The sequence below is a fragment of the Anopheles gambiae genome, chromosome 3 (assembly GCF_943734735.2).
Source record: "Anopheles gambiae chromosome 3, idAnoGambNW_F1_1, whole genome shotgun sequence".
In the NCBI taxonomy this organism is placed as follows: Eukaryota; Metazoa; Arthropoda; class Insecta; order Diptera; family Culicidae; genus Anopheles; species Anopheles gambiae.
Window position 1 is genome coordinate 24380978 of NC_064602.1, and position 19683 is coordinate 24400660.

The 19683-nt window shown below is 41.6% G+C and overlaps 1 protein-coding gene across 1 annotated transcript in view; it reads left to right on the plus strand.

Moving 5' to 3' along the window:
- Positions 1–19683, plus strand: part of LOC1280008 (cyclic nucleotide-gated cation channel subunit A) — a 103963-nt gene that overhangs the window by 34717 nt on the left and 49563 nt on the right. Inside the window, exons 2-3 of the mRNA XM_061654147.1 lie at positions 17561–18156; positions 18338–18746. Coding sequence (XP_061510131.1) covers positions 18059–18156; positions 18338–18746 — 507 coding nt within the window. The 5' untranslated portion in view covers positions 17561–18058. The remainder of the gene's footprint in view (positions 1–17560; positions 18157–18337; positions 18747–19683) is intronic.

Consider the following 19683-nt stretch of genomic DNA (forward strand, 5'->3'; position numbering starts at 1 on the left):
AGCGACCTTTTCGTGACAACTATCACAAAACCAATAACATGCAAATGATCATGTACAGCCGAAATATAAGCAGCCAACAATTTGCATAATATCTAACATGGAAACCCTAATTACGTGCACAACAACTTCACTGTCTCTAGAAATGCTCAGCTGTGTAGCACTGTGTAGCCGAACAACATTTGCACATTTGATTTAACGGGTTCATCTACATTAAAGCTGTAAAGGTCATACGCCTATGGAGAAGGAAGCAAAAAAACCCTCACGATATGCGACTTCTTCATGTAAATAGTAATCGCACTGCTTTGACAGTCCCCAGAACGAAACCGAACGAAGGGGACACCCACGAGGTCGTTCGTTACGGCTTTTTGCATTTGCCCGATTTTGCGTTAGAACGCGCTGAAATACATTCCCATTATTTCGTCGTCACAAGCATGAAGTTCATAGAACAGGCGAATGAGATGAAAGAAGCAGAAAAAAATATGAACTAACACTGTGTGCCTTTGCATAACGGCCCTCTCGTACGGCGTGCCCTCCCAACCATCTAAACTTTGATATACCGGAAGATAGCATTATCATCTGCGCTGCACGGAACGGGAGTCATTTTACGCGGACCGTTTTTTTTTTGTCACTGTGCGAAAAGAAAACGAAGGGCATGCTCATGTATTTGGGGGGGTCACAGAGGAAGCAAGAAAAAAAAACAACACTCCCATTTAAATGCTAATTAGTGCGCATGGAAAGCATTGTCATTCGCGATTGTAGTAATGAGCATAATTTAAGATAAGGGAAAATCAAAAAATCACCCACCATCACATTCCGGGAAAGTTAATTTTATACACGCTCGCTTGCGTTCAAAAATTCTAACAATACCAGTCCGACCGCTTCATCTCTCCCGACCACCGGGAGTCACACTTAACGATGGTTTTTGTCCTGTTTTGTTTTCTCCCTTTTCTGCCAAATGTACTCCGGTAAATGTGTGTGCGGTGCGCGAAAGAGGAAAAAAATCCCACGGTGCGTTTCATTAATTAATATCAACCGTTCACGCGTTTAGCAATGTCGTCTTGCGAATGGAGAACGGAAATAAGGTGCGACGAAGTAATTATGAAGCAGATGGTACAGTCGTGCAGGAACGCACGCCGCCGTTAAGACTGCACTAATGAGATTAATTGCTCTTTTAAGTGAAGCATTTTCGCCGTCGCTTTCCGTATATTCTTGAATGGTATGAAGGTGCTTCGGTAGAGATTCGTTTACCTGGGTCTTTTTTGGTTCGCATTCAATACGTTTAGAATTATGTAAATTTGTGACATTACTTCATGAATTTTTGTCCTTAAAACAATAGCACAAGGGATGCTTTAATGTGGTTAACTCAATCACACGTTGTCCGATTATTGACGGTATGTTTTAGATGACAATAGCGTTACATTTCCCATGACGCACTAACACTCGAAATTAATGAGATTTAAAAACAAAACCAAAAACCTTTGTGACATTTACCAACCAGCGCTGCTATCGTCCGCAGATGAAGCAACCAAAGCAAAACTGATCAAACATCACCTTTAAAATGAACTCATGAATAAAACACTAAGCAGTGCCACACGACGACGCACATGTGGCCCACACACCACCGAGTGCCTAAACCTAACGAGCCCTTTTGTGGTACTGTTATCACCATCTCTCTTATCTTACGCAAAACGGGAGCACAACCACCGTTTGTTTGGGGGCTGTTTTGCCTCTGTTTGGTTGCCTTCTTGCCTCATCTGACACGGGCAGTGTTTTTGAAGCAGTGTTTTGGAGCATCGGTGTCAAAACAAAAGCCCCGGTACTTACAAATCCGTCCGGTCCGGGAAAGTGCGCGTTCCATCTTGTACAGCTAACACAGCCACACCACGTGGTAATATCTTTTGGAAGGGCTAGCACACATACACACACAGGCATACGCATCTCGAGGGAACGCGATTGTACGTTTTTGAAGATCGGGAAAGGACTTGCGAGCGATAGGGAGGAATGGAGAAAAAACAGCCGCGGGGCTCAAAATCAACGACCCGAATTCGGAGGTCCCATTCTCGAGCTGCGTCGTTATCCTTAGCGGCTTCTTATGCAAGTTGTTTCCCACACCCGAGCTTGCCAGTTATTTGTGCTGAATCTTTATAACGCTTGCCCCTAGCTCACTTTCCCACCCGCTCGTTGTGTTATGGGTTTGGCTTTTTTTTTTACTTTCATCTCCTTTTCCCTTTGCACACTCCAAAAAGCCGATGCAATTCTGCCGGCCAGCAATTCTTTTGTTGTTGCTCGTGCGACCAAACATTCGTGCTTGACGGTGTGTGTGTGTGTGCGATTTATTTTTTTACACTTATTTGCACCATCCTTTCATTCATGGGAGTTAGTCGAGCGTGTTACGTGAGCAAAAGTTGTTCTCTTGGGGCTGCCGGTGCTCCGATGCTTGTTGCCAAAAATAAAACTTTGACTTGAAGAATGAAGCTTTACGCAACAACCGGCAAGGAGAAGGAGAAGACTTTTCTTAGGAGAGAGAGAGGGAAGTTGGCAGCAGTGTTTCAGTGCTGGGAGATTTGTTTTCCGGCGGTTTCGGTGGGAAAAAAGGAGTTGTTAGTGCTTCAGGAAAGTGATTTCTTTTTAGTTCTTAAAAACATAAAAAAGAAACATTGCTTTCTGCTTGTTTTTTTTATCGTCACTTTAAACTATTTTAACTGAATATTTTAGGATCGTCTGAACCAAGCAGAATTCGCTACACGTGTAAATAATGTGCTGCTGGTGTATCCTCTACCAACCAAACGATTGAACTGGACACGCCGCAGCAAACATTTTCAACGTTCCATTGAGTGCATTGAATGGCTTTTTGTGTGGGATTTTAAAAACACTTTTCGTGATACTTTCGTTGCCTCACACGCTGCTGTTCAAAATCAGTAAGTAGTAAGAGTGCTTCGTAGAGGATATTAAAGTATCTCCCCCGTTCTCGGGCGCACTGTCCAGCGATTGACGGCTAGGGTTCGGTAAAGGGTGTGCACGATAAGGGCTTTTTGCAGGATTGGAGGAAAACGTGAATAAGTGTAACCAGGCGAAAAGCGAAACAGGCCGTCGTGCAAGCCCAGGAAGCACTTCACCTTCAACGATCCGAGAATTGCATGTTTACAAAGCATTTCGATCCTTGAACCCACAAGCACCCCCGGCACGGCAGCATCCTGCCACACGGTGACTCTTGACTGCACTTGCTGCAGTTTACTTGATTCCGTTCGTCGCTTCTCAGCGTCGCTTTCTCTCCCCCCCCCCCCCATCCCTTCTTCCCGTTTTCTATGTGCATCTTGACGTTTTCTGAAGTCCTTCAGGCAGAAGCGTTCGGGTGCCGTTCGCTGAAGCTTGAGCTTGAGCTGAAATACATAAACATACTGCTGTTACGTGCTTCGGTCCGGGCTCTACCCATCTTGACTTTTCCTCGTTGCCACGGCACCACGGCACTAACGCCGCTGATCTGCCCCTCTGTTTTGTTTTGAAGCCTTCTTGTGAGGACTTCTGCTTCAACCCGAATGAGTGTGTGTGTATGAGTGTGATGCTGCCGCTCAGCTGTCACACTCGAAGCAAGATACTAAGTTCGATGCAAACTCCTTCCAGCAATTCCTTGATTCCTTGCGAAACAAAACAAAAAAGATACAAAAACAAGAACCCAACTTTCCAGCCCGCAGACTCCACACAAAGTGGATTTGATGCCGCCAGCACAAATTAAGATGACCTCATTCGCTCACTTGTCCTTCGCCTCAAGTGCGCGTGTCATTTCCATTGCTGACGAAGGCAAACCCCCCAAAGAACGTATGCATGGGTGGCGAGGTTATTGTTTCGACTTGTGTTATATTTTGTTTCCTCTCGCTTGCTTGGCTGTTTTTGATTGTCACAACCATTTCCATCCAGCATCCATTGTGTACTTTCAACCACGCGCTTAATCCGCGGATGTCGTAGATGCAGTGCGATGGTGATGGAAACTCATTGCGACGCCGTGACGTCGGCGGCATGTTTTGACGAGCGAGCGAGTGAGTGGAACCAGTTGATTACAGCTTTTGAGTTGGGATTAGCTTTCGGCGGGACCCGAAATGGCGGTCCCCGAAGTTGATGAACAAAATTAATCGCCACTTGGCAAGCGCCATTGTTTGTTGTGGTCGGTAGCGGTAGGATACTTTTAATAGACTGGTTATAAAAGCGTAACAAGGCTTTTTTAGTAGGCTAGGCTGGTAATTCACTCGATATTTGCGGTGAACGGTCTATTTTTGGTTTGTGTGGTAGAAAAAAGCGCTCTCGCGCTGAACTTTCAGTGCAAATTGGGTTGATTGTTCGTCTGAAGTGAAGAATAGGAAATTTTTGGTATGAAAATGTGAAATGTTCAACGTTGAACACTGACCATATTTCAATTTTAGGTCGTTTTCATATTTTAAGTTTTTATCAAAAAACATTAACTAATGAAAAATAATTAAAAATGCTTTAGATTTGAGGTTACAGGAATTCTCCTTGTGCAGCAAATAAATGAATATCACTCGTGCACCATTAACTCTAACCAAATTACCCCGTTTTTATTTCATAATTTCATTCTAGATTTTTTTCTTATTTCCACCGGTCCACTCTATTTTGTTATTGTTCGAATGCCACTTTTCGCGGCAGCATGACGCTGCATCTTTTACAACACATCACGCTGCTGCTGCTGCTGGGCGAAAAAAAGCCCTTCATCCGCTCAGCGTTGCCCCAAGTAACAGTGCGCGATGCATACACACACAAGAACCCAATGGCGTCGTTGTATGTCGCCCACGCGATGCTAAGCAGCGCCACAGCAGAAAATGCACCGCACGATGCGCGTCCGGGATACGGGGCATTTGCGCGTCCCGTATCCTTTTTCCCGCGTGGTAACAAATTGCACGACATTCGATCCGTGTTTGCGCGCGCGGCAGCGTCACAAACACGTGCCGCCGTCTTTTGGTGCCTGTTTCTTATAAGCCTGTTTGCCTAGGCCAAGCCCAACCCAACCCAGCTGTCTGTCGTGCTACGGGGCTGCGGAAAAGTGGCGCAGGGTTTCCTTTGTTAGGCACCGCACTTCAGCACTTTCTGCCGTTCCACCACCGCTCGGCGTTGCTCCGTCTCCGTCGGCGCTGTGTGGTGTAGTGTTCATCTCGCTATGCGAACGGGGTGCTTTGCATACTGATGTTTAATTCATTAAACGATGCGCTTTTCGCTGCCTGGACGGTAAGGAAAACTGATACAACGTGCGGACGAACCATTTGCATGAATATGTTTGCGCTTTTACTATGGCTTTTTGATTTGTTGTTGCCATTCGTTCGGGGTGACGGTTTCGGGCGACAGGCAGTGCTGATTGGGGGGAGAGGGGAGGGGGGCAATTGCTGGCTTGAGATGCCTTTTTTCTTTAGACTTATATACATATATGTAGTTTTTCCTTGGTGAAAAGATAATGCAACTTTTACCAGTGATAAGTATGATTGACTTTTTTCTGAGAAAAGATGTACCGTTAAAGGGAATTGACGCTTACTGTTGAAACATTCATGAGGTTGCAATACGCGAGCAGGTAAGAAAATGTTTTCCCGTAGATTTAAAGTCATGAAAGGAGGACAAATCGCGTGAATCGGGTCAATGACATTGTTCATAGAATAAACAACAGAAATTCATTTAAAATATGCGATCTGGAACAAAGTTACGTTTTTGATTCGTTTATTTTTTTATTTGTATGCTAAGGCTCAAAAAGCCATGAATGCCTCTTGCATTTGTAATCCACCATGAGCAAGCCAACTTCACTGTCAATAATATCCTCATCAGCATAGCCATTCATCATCATCCAAACCCCATGCGGGAAGACATTTTCCACGAAACTGTTGATCGATCTCCGCTCCAGTGTGCTTCAATTGCAGAGTGGAAAAGGTTTAAAAACATGCTCACAGATTGCCTGGCATTTTACTGCAATGCCAAGCGTGGGAAGGCAACCAACCTCGTCCTCAACCCCCCCCCCCCCCCCCTTCTTCATTTTTTTACTCTCCAATGCACTTTCACCAGCTCGTTCGGTTCGTAGCTCAATCTCAACTGTGGGTGACACCACAGCTCGCGCAACCATTGCGGTATTGGTTTCCATTGCCGAGCATCGAGCTTGGAGTGTCACTCTCACAAGTGCACACGCGTTGTCATTCGTCTAGCCCACGCACACGCAATAATAGGGAACCGGATCGTTCCAGATGTGTCACCGTTTTTTTTTTAGTTGCAGCTAATCCGATGCAGAATGTTGCACACTGTCCGTTGCAGTGTTTTTCGCCCGGGAGAGGTGAATTTTTCTTTGAACGTGTGGGATAGATCAGGGAAGTTCCTGATTGGAAGAGCTTTGCAGATTGCTGCAGTCATATTTAGTTGATGTTTTAGACGAAATTTTCAGTTGCTGCTTGAAGACGTTTCAAAAACAAACGAAACATTATTGTAATATTTTTTTCAAATTCTAATGCTTTACTTGAAATACACACAAATAACAATAATTATTATTATCTTATTATTATTATTTTTATTATTATTATTATTATTATTATTATTATTATTATTATTATTATTATTATTATTATTATTATTATTATTATTATTATTATTATTATTACTATTATTACTATTATTATTATTATTATTATTATTATTATTATTATTATTATTATTATTATTATTATTATTATTATTATTATTATTATTATTATTATTATTATTATTATTATTATTATTATTATTATTATTATTATTATTATTATTATTATTATTATTATTATTATTATTATTATTATTATTATTATTATTATTATTATTATTATTACTATTATTATTGTTATTACTTTTATTATTATTATTATTATTATTATTATTATTACTATTATTATTATTAGTATTACTATTATTACTATTATTATTACTATTATTATTATTATTATTATTATTATTATTACTTTTTTATTATTATTATTATTATTATTATTTTTATTATTTTTATTATTATTTGTATTATTATTATTATTAATATTATTATTTTTATAATTATTATTATTATTATTATTATTATTATTATTATTATTATTATTATTATTATTATTATGATTTTCACATTATTTTTATTATTAAGTTTTTACATACACTGACTATCATTTGACATAACTGAAATTTACATCATAGAGAACATAGTTTGAATGAATTACAAACAAGTTGTTATGGCAAACGAGTAAAACTAAATAATTAAACAAATAAATAAGTAAATGAATAAACAAAAATATAAATAACTTAAGACTTTTGGTCGATCATATACGCCTCGAAGAATCATTTTAAGATTATCTACACTAACGTTGATAGAGCCTTTGCTATTTAGAGCGCTATGCGCATTTATCGTTTGATGTAATAGATCTTTGGAGCCTCGTGGTAGATGCCTTTTGAAGCTCTTAGATGCTCGTAGCCATACATTCCTAAAAGGTGGCTAAAATGATGTTTTTTTCGATAATGGACGGAGCTTCAATACACCCTCTAATGAGCTTATGTAAGAAAATGCAATGATCCATCGTGCGTCATTAGGTATTATAAACAAGCTCGTCAATTAAGCTCTCCGCGAACGCGAAACAAAACATCCCAATTATCATTCTTCTGCTACACAAAAAAGAAGCGCAACCAACATAAAGCAATGACACCCTTGGAACACTATTAATCCTAAATTTTCCCACAGTAACACAATTACGGGGCACTTATTTTCTGCCCGTCGTTCTGGCCGTCGTTCACCGAACCTCATTTGCATGCAAATGAATTATGTCGCTGCAAACGTAAAATTTTCTTTACCATACGTTAACCACATGGCGGAGAAGTGACGAGGCACGTAGGCAGGTAGGTGTGCTAGGGGATGAATGGTCACCTGTGGCGAAACGCATTAATAAAGCTGGCCCGCTGTATCAAATATCGATCCCGCCGAGCCATCACACTCCTTCAGCCCCTGGATGATGTGTTGCTGCTGCTGCACTCTCACGGCACGTGCGTAGGTGCCGTGTTGTGTTGCGTACAAATAGGTACTCTAATTTCACGCCACGGGTGGGCGAGTGGTTTTGGAACAAGATTTATGAAATGATAGTAGATTTTGTGTTCATTCAGTAAAAAGGTTTTGTACTAAAATGATGCTTTTTGGAAGCTACGGTACGAGTTGCAGAAGGTTTTGCTCTTTCACGTTCTGAGCGTCTGCCATAATAACAACCATGCACAAACTACGATGTACCACAGATTCATGGGAAACATAACAAGCACTGTAATGATCAACTTCATCTCCTTTGCAAACACTGAATGCCCTACATTGTGCAGCCAACCAAAATATGTTTGCACTTCTGCGAATGATTCTTCCTACCTCGCTGCAGTGAGTGACTAAAGAAAACAATTAAATTGCAAAATGCTGCTACACAAATACGCCAAACTACAAGTTCGACTGATTGTTTGCATAGCGCCAAGTGGCGCGTTGGACTGTAGTTTCATCTCAAATTATTTTTTTGCTTACTTTTTAAACAATTGTGCTGGCCACAGAACAGCATCGCTGCCCGTTCAGTCGACCATTGGCGCTATCATGTTGAAAGTAACCTTTGCCACCGAGCCGAGATCAGCGTTCAGCTGTTATTTGAATAATTTTCCCATAAAACCAACACCCAATCGTGGTCGTGTGGTTGAACGGGCACGGGGTTTTATCGTGCGCGCATGTGTATGTATGTGTTTCCTCGCCCCTGCCGGTACCGGTTCACTAGCGCCTTATCTCCCGTGGGCCACTACCAGCGTCGAACGCGGTCCCTTTTTGTGCATACGCTGCACGGTTGCTAATATCAACCGAAGGATAAAATCGATCAGTGCTTCAGCAGGACCGACGAAGCTGCTGTAAACACCGAGTGAAGCGGGAAACACGACACAAGCAGGAAAACAGGGGAGGGGCAAATTAAACTTACCATCGTGGTAGCAGTGCAATCAAAGGCATCCTTGAAAATAGACTGTGCTTTTTGTATTTGAATGTGTGTGTGTGTGTATGCTTTTCTACATGTCTGTTTTGATTCGAAAAAAGCAAATTCAAATCGATACTTGCTGATTGGCTCCGTTGCCCCGAGCTACTGGATTTATTGCCGAGACCATCGTCTTTTATTTTTGAAAGAAAATCTGCGACGGGCGAGCGTACGCTGAACTTGCCGGGCGCAATCCAGCAACAGGGTACATTAAATTTTCATACCAAAAGGCCCAACATTTCAGCAGCAGCGAAACCTTTTTGCAAGCAGCAGTACATGCAGACGCCTGGTGTTTCACTCGCCAAAAGGACATGGAGGCGCCCAGTATGTGCTGCTCCTGTGGCAGTTGTTCTTCTTCGTGATTTGCGCTCATCGTTGGGTATGATACAAATCGATAGCGGGATTGTGGGTGTGGAAAATTCAATAAAACATTTTGATTACCTTCAAATCATCCGTAACGTGCTCTTGTACCCTTCGGAAGGGAAACACTTGGTAAAGATTGTCCATCGGATCGGTTAGCATTCGCGCAGACACAGCGGCACTACGTGCCAGCCCGAAACCAGGCCCGAGAATAAAGTGTGGTTAAAAATCATACCACGTTGCGTGATTTGGTGATGATGAAGGTAGCTTTTCTGCCCGTTACGCCACACCCGGAGCGTGAGCGGTTACCCTTAAGGTGGTGCTAAAAGCAATAAACCGCTCCACTCCGCGGTGAATCGTAACAGCATCCGCACCCTACTCGCCCCGGCAGCGGGATGCTCCAGATAACCTCAGTCAACCCTGAAATCGGTGCATGTTGCTTAACATAAATCACTCATCCGTTAAAGTTATGACAAAATTATTCCTCAATCACTTTTCGAAGCAGGTGCGGTAAGGATTGCCAGGCCGATGGGCTGGTGGTGGTCCTTTCGGTGTGGAATGAAAAGCATGTTTCGTGACAACTCACTCAGCACAGCACACAGCACTTTGGGCTTTGGTGCTACGGGTGCTTCCGAGAACCATGATCCTGTGTCCCGCTGTGCCTGAAGGGCCTGCAGGTGACTGGTAGCTGCTGGTGGTGGTGGTTTACATCGCTTAATGATGCCATAACATCGGGCAGGCTTTCCCGCACGATACCATTGGCCTGTAATGTCGCATCTCGGTTAGATTATACGCAAAGCAGAGGTGAGCGGGAATGGAGCGGGAGGGAGTTTTGGGAGAGATCGTGAGCAGATTATCCGGCCAGGGACACAACAAAATCACACCGTCTGCTGTGCCGGCCGAACTCAGCATGCGGGCGGGTGTGAATGCAAATTTGAACGATTTTCTCCCAAGATGTGCACGAATCGGATATTAATCGGTACGTCGGTCAATCGGTACGGGCCGCCGGTACGGGCGGGGGTTCGGGCTGCAGCGGTTGCTGCGGATAATTGCTTGTGCGAAATCAAATGGAGAAACGATGTTATTGAAGCAGTAAAATGTAGACTGTGAAGGTTATGCAGACGCTGCTGCAAGGTGTGGGATTGAACATTTTAATTAATTTGCAATGTATATTACCGAATCGATTACGCAGTTGAAGAAACGGCTTTTTGAAGGGTGGCTGATTGCTTGTTGGTCAAAGGAAATGAGTTTTCTTTTCACTCATTTGCGTGCGTCCGGAATCAATTGATGAAAGATTGTGAAATGATATGAAAATGTGAAATTTTGCATTTCATAATCCTATATGCTGTCTATGCGACAGCCATTTTTAAATATATTTAGTCATACGTCCAACTTATGCAAGAATGTGTGATTAAAATCAAATAAAAAACTGTGCAGATTTAAAATCTCTGGATTAATATTAGTATAGTTGAATTATTATTATTATTATTATTATTATTATTATTATTATTATTATTATTATTATTATTATTATTATTATTATTATTATTATTATTATTATTATTATTATTATTATTATTATTATTATTATTATTATTATTATTATTATTATTATTATTATTATTATTATTATTATTATTATTATTATTATTATTATTATTATTATTATTATTATTATTATTATTATTATTATTATTATTATTATTATTATTATTATTATTATTATTATTATTATTATTATTATTATTATTATTATTATTATTATTATTATTATTATTATTATTATTATTATTATTATTATTATTATTATTATTATTATTATTATTATTATTTGTGTAAATGGTGCCGGTCTTGTGGTACAGTCGTCAACTCGTACGACTTAACAACATGCCCGCCATGGGTTTAATCCCCTTATTGACCGTGCCGCCATACGTAGGACTGACTATCCTGCTATGGAGGGTAATCCAAAAAGTCATTGAAAGCCAACCCCACTAGTGGTATAGGCAGGCCTTGACCGACAACGGTAGTCGAGCCAAAAGAAGAAGAAAAAGTTAATTGTGGTCATATTCTCTCCTGGTCACGGCACCAACGTTCAGATCGTTCCAAAATTATCAGTTTAGCGTAACCGTTTATCGCTTTCCAATCTACAAATTGATAACTTTAAAATGATTTTAATCAAACATATACAGTTTGACAAACACATCATCTCGTGACTGCAAACACGGTAGCAATGATTTAAATGATTTGAAACGGCAGTAACTCTTTTTATTTGGTTTGCCATGATTTGTTTTATTGTTTTTTGTAATTTTGTGACTTCGTCTCACGATTTATTCACCGTTTATCGTATATTTTTGAAAAACTCTCACGATTTATTGATATTTTCCCGTTGAAAATCAATACAAATAGTCCAAATAACTCTGAAAACGCCCAATAAATTTTAGAACGAAACCAAACTTTACATCGAATAACATTAGCCGTGTAACGCCGTAAAACCTTATAATAGAAGCTGTGTTTCAAAAACAAATATTAAACTTATTTAGGTACTATTTTTTCTTAATTCCACCAACAATCGCCATTGCTTTAACATTCATAATACAATCATGCTAATACCTATGCAACCATTCATAGTGCGCAATTTTGCGAACCAATCTTGCCAACACTGTTACCTCGGCAGATGTACAACTCAATCCCGGGAACGTGTCTCGTGCATCGTTCGATCAATGAAAACGTATCGATATGATGATGCATGCTATTGAGTTCAATCAATCCGTCTCAGTCCCGGGCTCTGCCCAATGTACCGCACTACCGGGAAGGTAGCGCTCGAAACAGCTTCCTTTTAATTTGACCCACAACGCAATCCTTCCCTCCGGTATATCGGTGTATGATTCGTTACCCGATTTCCGGGCGCTTGGCTGCATCCGCATGCCGACTATCGGGCAAACATCCGATCGGAAATGAATTGATCCACCGTGTCTGTCTGTGCTTTACCGTAAGGGGTGGCACACACGTGTATGGATAGCTCACATACACGAGGGACCAATACGCTACGCAGTGCTTCGCTACGGTGCAGATTGTTAGATACGGTAGACACATGTTTCCGTCACTGAAATGCTCAGTGCGCTGGCGATAAGGGATGTTCCCGGCAAAAACTGGTGCGCTGGTGATGAAGTGCCCGTGAAAAATAATCTACACCTACAGCGATTCACTGCTCGGCAAACGGTCAACAAGGGATCTAATCGGCGCGAGTACATACCGAACCATTCGTCACAGTTTACCCCCTACGCGAGCGTACTGGGAAAAGCGTTCGAATGCGTTGTGAACAAATTTAAAATGTGTTGGAACATTTGTATGTACTATTTTCTGGCGCTAATTTTGATTACTATTCATTCCTTCGAATTAAATTTGCTTTGAATGTATGTACATATTTGTAACGTTTTATGTAATCTTGGTAGATAAACAAAGCATTTGAAGTGGTTTAAATTTTAATCTTTAATCTAATACAGAACTGTTTTACGCAACCACCTTCATTCGCACGTAGCCTCGAGCAAACACTCGCGGAAGGCAAAAATAAACAATAAAACGTTAAACACCAGTCTGGCCTGGTGTGTGCGTACATTTTTTGAGTGTATTTTCATTTCTTTCGCAAAGAAAACGCCTTTTAAAACATCGCCCCAACCGCAACACTCACCGGCACCGGAGTCGATGTAGTACCGGGGGCCGTAGTCTGCCTGCGAATGGAAACATGTAGAAATTTTTTCGGACCTCGCCACTGTTGACATTTCTTATTATGCTTTTGTGGGCCGTAGCCCTCTATTTTTCGCCGTAATTCGCCTCGCAAAGCCTTGCCGAAGCCGCAGAGCAGTGTTTGAAAAGGCAAAGCTGGCTTGCTGGCTATTGTTGCTGGTTTGCATAGAGCTCTACACTGGTGAAAGCAGACTTTTCGCCTGTGTCTGTGTGTGCCTTTTTTCCCTGTTATTGCTGCGCAGCAACAACAATACAAACCGAGGCAACATTATTCTGTTTGCTAAAGCAGCGAACGCCAGGCCCTTCGATACGCCCCCTGTGTCAAAGATAAAGACCGTGGGTCAACTGACCAACTGACCGTTCCGGCTACTCATGGGGTTGCATGGCATGGAGGAATGGCAAAATGATGGTATAATATTCTTTCTTTATTATTTGCCCCACTCTCATTGTTCGTTCGAGCACCTGAAACCTAAGAGGACGTCCTGTGGGACGATGATCCTTTATTTGTTGCCCCGGGGATGGGATGAAAACGAAGCAAACCGTTCCTTCCTGAAATCGAACGAAATCAATCCCTTTCCGAGGTACCTTCGTTTTTTTCTTCATTTTGTCGTTGTTGTTGTTGTTGTTGGAGTTTTTCTCCTATACCACAACTGTATTCCAATAAAGTCCGATGAGGAAAAAAAACGCCATTTCTTGCAATAGTAAGTGGTAAAGAAATATCGTACCGCACAGAAGGAAAACCATTACATCCCGGAACGGCAAGTCATGTTCGCCGTAGTAAATAGTGCAAAACAAAAAGCGGGCGAAAAAGCGAAAGCGAAAACCCATTTTCCCCCGGCGTCACGCTGTACGTGCCCTTTGAGCCGTGTGGGCATTTTTTGCCCCTGTATTTGTCTGCGTTTTAGTTGGTCTCGATTCACCGATTGTAACCCACTTTTGGGGTAATATTTTTTTAATCTTCCTTCGTGTGCGCGTTTTTATGCGCACAGGACCTGCGAACGCTGCGGTTGGCAACATTCCATTTCGACGAGGATATCCGCCAGATAACGGGCGACAATGGCGATTAATTATGTTTGATAAAGAACATACCACGAAAGAGGCAAACAAAAAAATCAAAATGCTGCAAGAGCGAAAGTTTTATGCTCACGGTCGATGGCGCGGAGCAAATGGTCCGGAATTGGATTTGCCGTCCGTTTGGAGATAGTTTGTGCGAGCTGCGCGACATATTTCACAATTGAATTGCTGCAGGTCGTTAAGCGACGCATGATGGATGGTTTAGTTTTGACAGGAAGTGACAAAAAAATCGCCGGCGAACAAAACTTTATGACACGGAATGTGTTTTTGTGCACGATTGTAAAAACTAGATTTTACTCACGCGTCTCGCAACTAGGTTAATTGGTCACCAGTGACGGGGGGAGAAAAAGAATTTCGCAAAAAAGGGGAGGGAGCTATTCTTTTCAGCTTAAAGTTCCACGGTTTTGCGTTTAAGGGTGCATAAGGACAGTATTTTATTACATTCTGAATGATAGTTGAAAAACAATTTTATATTATATGGCAATTACGATGGGCAGGGTGGCGTCTTACGAGGAGTATGGAGATACTAAGCTTTGGAGAGATTTCCCAAAAACCAACCAAGAAATTGAAAACGAAAAATCAAGTTGCAAATTGTTCAAATTGTTTACAACTTACATATGTTTATTACGACACTTGCAGCGGAAATTTAGCATGAGTTTGTAGTATCTCAAATTCGCTTTGAGCCTAACTTTAAGTATTAATTCAAATTTGTTGTGTTTGTTCTTTCCCATATTTCAAGAAGAAAGATTCGTTAAATCAGGTTTTGTTTTTTACAAAACTCTTCATTTTGTACACTTTTCCAATCTAAGATTCTTACGGTAGTTTGAGTGAGTTTGCTATAATTCTACCGAATGGAAATTAAACGCCCGTTAAAGCCTTGTTTATCCATCTTGTTAAAAAATTGTATTGAACACCTTGCATCAAGCCCGACCGAATTCTATTGTTTTATGCTAATCGTTTGTGAGTTGAACGATTTGTTTGTTTCAAACCACCCCCATATCTGCAACCGTTGCTCTCCATTGCTTTTAACGCTTGGTAAAGTCGGAGTCGAACTAATTTGATTCAATTTCAAATAAACAGGTTAATGAGCATCGTTCAGGCGTACAAAACGGTGAATTGGTTTCATTAATGAGTTTACCAACAGTACGCATAGTACGCAGCGCGCTGCCGAACTTTCCCCATTTGTCCTGTTTCACATAATCTGAATGTGAAATGGCAAATAAGAAATACAGCGAATGGGAGAGAGAGAGAGAGCGAGCAATCGGATAACCATGTTTCATACTACGAAGTGGAAACAATTACAACACCGGTGTGAAGTAACACAACCGTCCCAGAACGCCCGGATGCTCCTGGGGAGGAGTGAGGGGATGAGAGGGTGATAAAAACTTTCCAATGAATGGATCATCGATTATGGTTGGAGCAAAACACACTGCATTCAGGGTATGGGTTACGCTAGTTCGTCAGGGATTGCTGCTGCTGACAGGTTGAAGAATAGCGCTACCACCACTACCACCACCTGTTTCTTTGGAAAGTTTTACGTCACACCGTGCATTACCAATCGGCGGACACGGCACACGGATGAGGAGGATGAGATTATGCAGCATAGGATCGTTCGCCTGCACGCCATTTCCGATTAACTCGACTGCACTTTCGTGCAACGGATCCCGTTTCTGCTGCCTTTACCACCGTGGCAGTGGATTCGCTCGAATGTGACGACCTGTGATAATGTGAAAAGCCATAAAATTACTTGTGATAGTTTTCGAGGAAACTTTCCACTTGCCTGCTAATGGTCTGCTTTCGGGATAGTTTTACACAGCGAACGATCAGTTTCCTTGAATTTTCCTTTCCAACCGACAAACGGACGGATAACGAACGGAAGTTTTTCATGATTGAATGGTACTTTTGTCCTACGTAATAGGTAATTCCTGTAAACAATGAGAATGTTATTTTATTACCTGAATTTATTTTTTAAAACCTTGCTATTAACAAATATAAAAACAAACGTGAAATGATGTGAGCTGCTTCAATGTGTCAGAAACAAAATTATAAAGCTATTAGGTTATTTTGTATTTTTGCATATTTCATTGATTTTATTTCATTTATATGGACATTTATTCATGCTCTTTGGAAAGCAAAATGTTTTTTTTTGTTGCAAAACTCTTGTTGAAAATCCACAGACATTTATGCAAACATACGTAAAGAACGTTTCTGCAAAAACAAATAAAAAACAAGAATAACCCAAAATAGCTTTTGCGGAACCTTCAACATTCGAGCACCATTTTTATGAGCTGATGTAAAAAGAACAACATTCAGGAGGAATAACATCAACCTCGTCAAATACTGTTACACTCTTCAACCCTTTGCCGAAGCCAAATGGAAAGAAAAGGCACTCTTCTTGTTTTACGAGCATCAGCAATTCGTAGCGGTAGTAAATAAGTGACTGAGCTCGGTACAATCATAACAGTAAACAATGGTTTTATATAAAGAGGCGTACTAAAAGTATTTCGTTCTTTATGTTGATATTTTAAAATTTCCCTTAATTATGATTTCGTTTTAGTAATGTCTAATATTCAATCTAAAATATTACTAAAAGATATTGTATTTGATGTACATACTACTAAGTGAAAACCATGACGTATATTACGCTATGATTGTTGTGTAAATTCAAAGTAAACCAAAACTGTTCCTCATTTTACTCGGCAAGTAAAACTGCTGTGCATTGTAAAGCATCATCATGTTTCCTTATCACATCAAACAAAAAGTGTTTCCAGACGATTCAACACGCTCAACATGACACGGATCGCGTTCTGGTCGTCGTTTAATAATGAGCGTGAGCAATCTTCAGCAAAATGATAAAGCAGTTCAAAATAACGCAGACACAACGACCACACACGTGTTCCAGCGAGCCTGAAGCTCGTTAACGCAGGTGTTTTTTTTGTGGGCCATTATTGAACCATCGGTTTGCACGATTTCCAAAAGAGAGCAAAAAACCCTCAGACATTCAAGGACTAGCCCGAGCATGAAGACGCTGCCGACGGTGAAGATTTATTTACAATTTCACTTTCCTACAGCTTACAGGGATTTTAAGGCAAGATATGCTTTGGCTGTAATAAATCTTGCCAACGCTAGGGATACAATGGAACGTGCTGATCATTACACGCACCACCGTCAAGTTATGTTTAATCCCATTTTCGTCGGATATCGGCACGTTCGGTTGGGCTGGTTGCTTTAGGACATTCTTTAGATTTGATGATGAAATTTGCTTTTCTTATTTACAGTTCCTATAACTTCTGAATAAACTGGGTTTTCATTTGCTTTTTCTGTATCTATTTTCTCTCGTTTTATTTACGTAGCCAACGCACCTGTATTGAAGTCACGAAAAGCACAACGACAACAAATTGACACGGTTTGCTGAATTCGTTCCACTCATCCAGAGCAGTTTGGTTGGATCAATTGAGACCCGCATTTCGATTGACGACAGCAACTGAACCACCCCACAAAGCCTTGACCCAAAGAAAGGTTTCCACATTACCCCGACGCTTTGGTAGATGTAGATCGAGCCTTGGAATTTCCCTTGTCTCGTGCTGCTGAAGCAGGTCGGAAGTGAACGATACGGGCGTTGCTTGACAAAAGAGTAGCCGGTTTTTACGCCAAGCCACCGCATCGCCAGTAGCAACGTGTCGATCATAGAGGGCATACGGTGTTTCGCCACAACTAGAAAACAGTCTGCACTAGTGTTGTGTTGAGCGAGATCCATCCATTGAGCCATCCCTTAAACGAGGCACCGGTGCATGGGACGATAAGAACCGTTCGCTTGCACACCGACCCGAAACCCGATGAAATGAGCCGCTATGTGGACCTACATGATGGCAGCGGCCCGAGGTGACCGGGCAATGTCATCGATATCGTCACGTCATCAGAGCAATCGGAATGAGTTTGACTCGCCAAGGTAAGCGGCCGATCAGCTGTCCGGTCTGCAATCTCGATCGCACACGCTCCTTTTATGTACCGCATCAAAACCACCTAGCCAGTATGCGCCTGTGGCTTGATACATTCAATTTAAATTGATCTTTTTGCTCTCTATTCTTTCTCACTTCCATCGCGTGCACTCACACATGTCGTGTCCACAGCATTTACCACTTCAATCGAGTGCAACGACCACTGTACAACACGACGCACCGGGCACCACAGCTCTCCAATGGACCGGTCAGCATTAGTACGACTCCGTTCGGGAGCAACACGATCTACCAGAGCTACATGCCGCAGACCGCTTCGCTCGACAGCTTCAACAGTGTGGCCACGAATCCCAGCTTCTCGACCACGGGTGGCACACCGCCGCCGCCGCTCGGTGGATCCGGCCGTGTTGCGCCGGCCACCGGAAGCGGCACCACACCGACGGCCGGACGGCGACAGCAGGCCGCAGCAGCGTTACCCTTCACGACCCGCAACCGGCCTGAGGTAGCTACGGAGCTGCCGGTCACGCCGAAGAACAACCATCTAAGCCAAGCTGTGATAGAGAGCGAGCGGGGCGATGTTCAGGTAGGTGAAGGAAAGTGCACGGGAAAGTGAAACGTTAGTGAACATTTGGGAATCAACGTGAAAATAGCAATGGAAATGGTGAAAAGCTCTGCAATTAAAAGGAGAAGGTGTGAAAATAATATGTGAACATGACCATGGACAAACTACTTCTTCTGTAGAATGTTTGAAAGTGATGTTGTTAGTAACATATCATTCGTAATGTGCAATAAGGTGCAGGAAATTGCTTCATTTATTACAAATGTAAGCTGAAATGGATGAACCAATCCAAAACAATTGTTTAAGTTGGGCGCAAATTTTATTTTCTTTCTTAGTTGTTGGCATATCCGTCAACTGTTACCAAAAAAACGAGGCCCAACGAGGCTTTTGAAATCTCGACAAATGATCATCTTGATGAGCGGTAACATCAAGTCTACCAAGTTAAACATGAAATATTATACGCATGTTGAGTAAAATTATCGAGTTATTGGATTTGGGAGTATATCCAGCATCTTTCCATCACCAAATTACTCATGTTGAATAAGTAATACTTAATAATTGAGCATATGATGGTGAAAAGTGCAAGCAGTTTTTAAGTTATAGAGGATTGCAAGGTTTAAGGAAGGCCTGTGATGCAGTCGTCGACTCATACGACTCAATAACATACCCGTCATGGGATCAATCTTCATATAGACCGTCTGCCCGTAGCAAGGACTGACTATCTACCTGCGTGGTACTGAATATGTCTCAGGACGTTACGCCAAATAGAAGAACAAAAAGGTTTTTTAGGACCAGGAAGTAGTAGCAAGCGCATACAAGTACCTATTACCTAAACCAGGAACTGTACCTGTTATCTATTTAGGTTTAGTAAACAATATTGAACATATACAATGACTATCATGTATATTCTGACTGTGGAACTGATCTTGAACACACTATTGAACTGTTATTGGTACCAACC